The sequence below is a fragment of the Pteronotus mesoamericanus genome, unplaced genomic scaffold, assembly GCF_021234165.1.
Source record: "Pteronotus mesoamericanus isolate MK-2021 breed Mesoamerican mustached bat unplaced genomic scaffold, CSHL_Meso_final scaffold_118, whole genome shotgun sequence".
Lineage (NCBI taxonomy): Eukaryota > Metazoa > Chordata > Mammalia > Chiroptera > Mormoopidae > Pteronotus > Pteronotus mesoamericanus.
The window spans coordinates 12,309,218-12,316,392 of record NW_026555301.1 but is presented as its reverse complement, the minus strand read 5'-3'; the positions used below and the strand labels follow the sequence as shown (position 1 = coordinate 12,316,392).

The 7,175-nt window shown below is 49.1% G+C and overlaps 1 protein-coding gene across 11 annotated transcripts in view; it reads left to right on the top strand.

Moving 5' to 3' along the window:
- Positions 1-290: 290 nt before the first annotated feature.
- MTCL1 (microtubule crosslinking factor 1) overlaps positions 291-7,175 on the top strand; it is a 138,414-nt gene continuing 131,529 nt past the window's right edge. For 10 of the 11 annotated variants that reach the window (XM_054587378.1, XM_054587374.1, XM_054587375.1 and 7 more), the window contains exon 1: positions 291-1,444. In XM_054587378.1, coding sequence (XP_054443353.1) covers positions 371-1,444 — 1,074 coding nt within the window. In that variant the 5' untranslated portion in view covers positions 291-370. The remainder of the gene's footprint in view (positions 1,445-7,175) is intronic. The other variant, XM_054587382.1, reaches the window with a different exon arrangement.

Sequence of the window (7,175 nt, the reverse complement as noted above, 5' to 3'; positions counted from 1 at the left end):
ACAGGACGCGGGAGCGGGAAGCGCGCCTCCAGTGCCGCCAGACGAGTGCCGTGTGCGAGGCTGCAGCGGCTCATCCGCGAGCCCAGGGCGCAGCGTCCAGTAAATGCCAGCAGCAGGAAGCCGCCGCGCTGCTGTGTCCAGAGAACTCCAGCGGCAGTGACCTCAGCAAGGAGAGAGCGAGGCAGCGGCGAACTCCGCGGGGTCTTCAGGCTAAGGGTGCGGGGCAGGGGGCGGTGGCGCGGGAGCGCTGGGCGCAGACCGGGTGGGGTTGGGGGGCAGTGATGAGACAGCGCGCTGGGAGGCTGCACGCTGCCGCCGCCACCCGGAGCATCTGCCGCCCGAGCTGCTGCCCGTGGTCCGGGGCCCGGCCATGGAGACGCTGAATGGTCCCGCGAGCGGCGCTCCGGACGCTAAGCCGCAGCCGCCCGGTCAGCACCACCGCCACCACCACCTCCACCCGCTGGCCGAGCGGAGGCGGCTGCACCGCGCACCCTCGCCCGCCAGACCGTTCCTCAAGGACCTGCAGGGCCGCCCCGCGGCTCCCGGCCCGGCTCCGGCCGTCCCCTCCGCCGGCCGATCCCCGGCGCCCGCCGCCCCGCGTTCGCCCAGCCTCGCCGGCAAGGCAACGCCCTCGCCTGGGACCCTGGCCGCGCCCGGCCGCCTCTCCCGGCGCAGCGGCGGCGCACCCGGCGCGAAGGACAAGCCGCCGCCGGGCGCCGGGGCCAGGACAGCGGGTGGTGCCAAGGCCGCTCCGGGCCCCAGAAGGGCGGCTCGCGCGGCGCTCGCCGAGTCGCTGCCCCGGGCTGGGAAACTGCCGCCGCCGCCGTCGCCTGGGCCCTCCGAGCCTCTCCACGCTGCTGCTAAGGGCCGCAAAACGAAGCGCTGCTCCGCGGCACCCCCAGCCCGCGCTGCCGGGCCCCCGACCCCCGCCGCCCCGGTCCCTGCGGTGGTCCTCGCCGTGACCTCCGCGACCGGCACCCCTGCCCCTGGTTCCCGCATCAGCCACACGGACAGCAGTTCGGACCTCTCGGACTGCCCCTCCGAACCCCTGTCGGACGAGCAGCGCCTGCTTCCCGCCGCCAGCAGCGACGCCGAGTCCGGCACGGGGTCTAGCGACCGAGAACCCCTGCGAGGAGCCCTAGGGACGAATCCCGCGGCTCGGGGAGCGCCCCTAGTCAGCCCCGAGCCCCCCGCACTCCTCGCCGCGCCCCCCGCCGCCAGCGCTTTTCTTGCGGGTCGGAGCAGTCCGGGCGGGGTCCCCGCAGGGTCCCCGGGGCCCAGCGGGGCGGAGGATGCCAGGGGGCGCGCGCCATCAGAGCGGGTGGTCTCCGGGACCCCCAAGGAGCCCGGCGCGGGCGAGCCGCCGCGACTGGTTCCGGCGGTGGAGGAGGAGGAGCTGCTGCGGGAGATCGAGGAGCTGCGCTCGGAGAATGACTATCTCAAGGTGAGCAGCCGGCTCTGCAGCAGGTGCCCAGAGGCGACCCTGGAGGGCCTGCCTGGTTGCGGGCGAGGACTCGCGAGCCCAGCCTTCGCGGTCCCGACTAGCACTTTTCTCCTCCTTTCACTTTTCTGCCCCCGAACACGCTAGGCATTTGGAACTTAAGCCAAAACTTCTGGAAGGAGCAACAGAACCTGTGGGTCCGGGCAGGTTCTCAACCCGCTTAGCTATTTCTGTTTCCACAAGTCTTGCTTCTCTCTCCTGATGCCTTTCCCGCGTCGATGTGCTGGTGTAGAGGTGGTTATAGTCGCATTTTGGATACACACCGCCACCACCCGGCCCCCGCACGGATACGTGCCCATCCTCACCCGTGGGAGCAGGTTAGCCCGCGCCAAGGAGCTCAGGTCCCAGCCACCTGCGGGTGCGTATCCGCTGCGGAGGGTGCGGGGCTCCCAGGCTGCCCACGCGCCTGCTGCTTCTCTTGTGATTACAGGAAATCAGGCGCCCTGTGTGTCATCCTCGGGGGTTTAGACAGCACAGGTAGAGGGCCCCACTGTTTCAGTGATAAACTTTAAGTTCAGGGGTCCCTTGAGTAGCGCCTGGGTTGAGGGACAACAGTGTTTTGCTTCTCAGGCCTCTGTAGGCGTCTCCGAGTCAGAAAGGCCACTTGATTCTCTCCACACGCTGGCACTTTCGAGGGAATCGCAACCTCTGCCGCCCTGTTCCTCAGTGTTTTCCCGCAGGGCCTGCGAGCAGCGGCCTCTTGGTCTTCTTAGTTTTGGGGCACTGAATCTGAGTCCATGTTTTCTCCGGGGACGAGGGCCGGCTGGTGCTGCAGAACGGAAGACTTAGAGTTGGGGGGTGGGGGTGGGGTTAAGACGATTGAAATGTGAAGTGCTTTGAGAGAAAATAAGGGGGATTATATGGAGGGTGGTGGTTTTAATTTATTATAATCCTCAGGTTAGTAAATAGCTCCAGTGATACAAACATAAGCGTGCTACTGTTAAGATGGTAATATAGGCGTATATCCTCTCAAACCGCTGGAGTGGCCCTCGTTTATCAGTGGCTTATATGATTTGCACTGTTTTCTCTGCAAATGCTGAACGTACTTAATTGAGGCTGTTTCTGGCCAGTGCGACCACAGGTGTGGGCTTTTATGGTGAATGGTGGTGAAGCATGCAGTTCAAACTGGAATCAGTTAACTGTTGAGTGTTCCTAATCCGAAGCGTTTTATGAAGTGCTCCTCTGGCCAGCTGAGCCCAGTAGTGATTTTATCTTGTGCAAAGAGGTAACAGTGAGGCTGAGAAGAGACCTGAGAAAAGAGAGCAGATTAGGACTTGGAATGAGGTGTTTCAAATAGTGCATTTGCTTTTGTCACCCACTCTTACGTAAGAGTCGACAGGGTGAAATTCAGAGGTGTTGGAAAGGGCAGCTATGTTGTGTGATTCTATCTGAAAACAGCACTTGGGTAAATCGTCAACAAATTCCAACTCCCTAAGGGTGAGAAAGATAATCTTGTTGAGTTTTGTAACCCCAACTCTGCATAATCCCTGACCCACAGTGTTTCTGATTAAATGATGTTTATGCAAATTTTGACTGCTAAGCAAGAAAAAAAAATTGTTTTGAGGTGTTGCTTATTACATCTTTGATGTTAAGGTAGGCAGTCCAGCATGATGGCAGTCCAGCATCATTTCAGTGTTCGTTCCTGGGTAACTGGTTATTTCATTTATCTTTTTACATTGTTAGTTTCTCGTGAATGAAATAGATGTCTGACCCTGGAGTCTGGTCCAATATATTTGATATATCAGTGAATCTTCACAGCAACATAGGGTACGGTTGTTGTTGTATTTATCATAATCCCAATTTCACAGACAAGGATGCTGAGACCCAGAAAATTTAAATTACTTCCCCAAGGTTATATGTCTGGTAAAAGGTGCAGCTTCTGTTTTTCCTGCCTCCAGAGCCCTTGCTCTTTTCACTGCATCAGTCTGCACCCTCTTTTCAGCAAGGCTTTTCTCAGAGTACGCTCCTTGCTTTAGACTTGTTGTATTAGCTCAAAACGTTCCCAGTGTTTAGGTTTCCTAAGGGATCTATTTTCTTTTTAGGTGAAAGGGTTATAGTGAACATCTCTCCAAATAGTCATATAAGTCCCACTGGCAATGTTTAATTTGTGGGAAATGTTCAGTTGCCATTTCCTGTGGAGCAGATATCACGGCCAACTGTTCACTGTGTTTGAGTCCATCTCCTATCCTTTTTCTGACAGCAGGAGAGGGAAGTGGGTAAGAGTAGGTCTGAATGAGGAGAGGAGGCCAAAAGAATGATCACAAATATATGTATACAAATATACATATATATTTTGTGTGAGTTACATGTTTGGTCATTTCAAAGCTTAAATTACAATAGTTCAGTTTGGAAAAGAAACACAGCAATCCTGGTAGACTTTTCAAAGGTCAGTGAGCCTGCCCACTTATGCAAAGTCTGGCGGGGAGCATCCATGACCTCATGGGGAAGAGGCAGTAGGCATGTCCTTTGCATGTGGTGCTTAGAGCATGCCCGTTGTAAGTTGGAACTTCTCTTTGTGTTGCTCTTGTTGCTCAGTGGTACTTTTTTAGATGATGGGTAAAAGTATATCCTTGATCTACTACTTTCCTGGGGACTATTGCCCAGAACTCTGGCAGTTGGCTAGGGCATCTCTCTGTTCAAATGTTATCTAACAAGAAGAGACTCAGGAAATTTTATTTCACTATATTCTTGAGGAATGTGACCACGTTAATTATTACATTCCTTCCCCAGTCAGTTTTGTCATCATTACTGCACAAGACGGCCACACTCTCTGAGCTAGAAAGACATAAGGTAACAAATCAGAAAAATAAGGCCTGCAAAACCATAGGAGAATATCTTATTAATCAATAAATTCAAGTGGAATTCTCTTGGTTTTTAGCCAGATTGCTGTATTTTTCTAAAAATCACTAATGTAGCAGAGAAGTACATGCCTTCTGTTGTGCTATAGGGGGCTGTCCCTGTCCCTGACCCTGACCTTCATCAAAGATCACCAAAGTGACCCGATGGAAAATGCAAAACTCACTCAGTTCATTTTTCATAAACACAGAAGAGCACCCTTCTTGGCCCTGTACCTCTGGTGAATACAGATATATTTGGAAATATTTAGAAATTAAGGTCAACAGTTAGGTTGAGTTATCAAAAGGCCTTTGATTCCTTCTCAAACCAAACGCAAGCATGTTTCTTAATGATGAGGACTTCTACAAAATGTTGCTGGTGTGTTTTGTCCTGCCCACCTGCTTGCCACCATTGTGTTTTGCTTGAGTGCCCTGAGATAATCAGGTGACCTTAGTGCTCATTGTGAACATATTAATTATGTTCTCTGTTTTCACAGGCTTTTCAGGAGGATTTAATCACTCTGAGTTTATTGGCCTCTTTTGAAAATGCTTTTCACGTTACCGGTGATGCACTCACAACATCCCCACCCTTGCTCCCAAATAGTGTACTCCGAAGTGTGGGTGTCCTGTAGGATCAGCAGGGATTGGTGTGGGGAAGGGCTGCTTATTTTTGCTCTGCTTTCTCAGTTGTTTCGTAAGAATTATTTTTGGTTGGAAAAGAAGTCAGTGCTAGGTACAAGGACAAATAACATTGAATTCTTTATTTCAGAGAAATAAATGAGAGGAATGATTTCCTCAGGGAGTGCATCAGGAAGGTCTTTTTGGTTTTATAGGATGCAGCGCATCAGCACTGATTCAACCTTAACCATTCTGTTTCTCATTTGAGGTCATCTCCTGAGTTTCAAGCTCTGAAATGGTTTTGTTACGTTTGGCTGCCTGGATCCTAAGCGAGGAGTGTGGCCCGGAGACAGGGACGCTGTGAAGCAAGGCCAAGCAGTGCTGGAGTGCCTCAGCTCCTCCTTCCCTCCTCTGGCACTCGTTCCTCCCCCTTTTCCTTTGGAAGGGTTAGAGTGGACTGCATGCCCATTCTTCCTGACATTCCACTTTCCACATCCATTCTTCATTCACTCTGTGCATGAGCTGCTGTCATCATCTTGGGTGGCAAAATAACATACACCAGAGCAAATGGCTCATCAGCTGATGGCGAACTGTCACTTGGTAAACAATGGTAGCAGCCCCTACCATTGTAGCCCCTGTACCTTCTAGGCTACAGCTGGGACTTTGTGGAGAACATTTCCATTGTCCAGAGGGAATTGAGGTGGATTATTTTTATATTACAACAGACAATAGTTTCTGTCTGCAACTCCCAGAAGACAGAATTATTGCAGCAGTAGCCAGATGACTCCTCCTCCTGTTCAAATTGGGTCTATTAAAAGAGGAGTTATTAAATCAAAAGTAGTTATTTATTTTGTGTTGTTTAAAGAAGATTACAACTTGAATAAAATTATCAGTATGATAAAGAGTTTTCATCAGTTATACTAAGAAACCATGGATTTGGGTTTTATTTTATATTTGTGGCTAAAACTATCCTCATAGAGGTTTTCATTGAAACGTTTCATTTTAATCTTGGTTTACTCTAGTGCACACATGGTATCTTGTTATTCTTCTAATTTGATACATAAAATAAGGCCTAATTTGTTATTGTGGGCAAAGGGGAATAGTTTAAGAGGTTCATACTACTTCAAGATTTCATGCTATATACAAAATTTGAAAAATATATTTAATTAAAAAACTAGATGAGCACTTCAATAACATAATGATCTAACATTTAAGGATCTGACAGACTGATGTTAGTTCAATATAAAACTGTTGATTAAGGACAGTTTTGTCTTATTAATTTCTGTGTATAAACAACAACAGCATTTTTTCACTTTTACTTACTATGTCTAAACTATATCTGCCAGAAATATTATATGTTCTGCTTGATTTGGTTTTCTTAAACATTTAAATGGCAGACATCTTTACAGTTCCTTAATACAAATTAGAGCATGCTGTCAGAAAATTAATGTAGTTAGTTTGAAAATCACTATCCATCATGACCCTAATCTGAATAATCACAGGTTTGCTTTCCAAGTGTCTGCTGCCAGCTTACATGGTTTATAATTTGCTTTTCTTGTAACTTCTTTTTCACTGAACCAGAAAATTGCCTTTTTTCAAGGCTCTATGAAGAGTTGAAACACTGGCTTCATCCCATCTCTGAAACAGATTATAGTGTTGGGAAGCTACTTAAACTTTTAGAATCTCAGTTTCCTCATTTAAAAAAGGGGAGTATTAATGTCTTTGCTGCACATTGCAATGTTTTTTTAAAGTATATTTTGTTGATTATGCTATTACAGTTATCCCAATTTTTCCCCCTTTGCCTCCCTCCCCAGTACCATCCTTCCCTCTGGCAATCCCCTGCCCCTTAGTTCATGTCTCTGGTACATGCATATAAATTCTTTGGCTTCTCCATTTCCTACACTATTTTTAACAACCCTTGTCTATTTTGTATCTGCTGGTTATGCTTGTTAATCCCTGTACTTTTTCCCCCATTTTCCTCCTCCACCCTCCCAGATGATGACCCTCCAAATGATCTCCATGTCTATGATTCTGTTCCTGTTCTAGTTGTTTGCTTAGTTTGTTTTTAGGTTCAGTTGTTGATAGTTGTCAGTTTGTTGTCATTTTAATGTTTATAGTTTTGATCACCTTTTCCTTAGATAAGTCCCTTTAACATTTCGTGTAATAATGGCTTGGTGATGATGAATTCCTTTAGCTTTACCTTGTCTGGGAAGCATTTTATC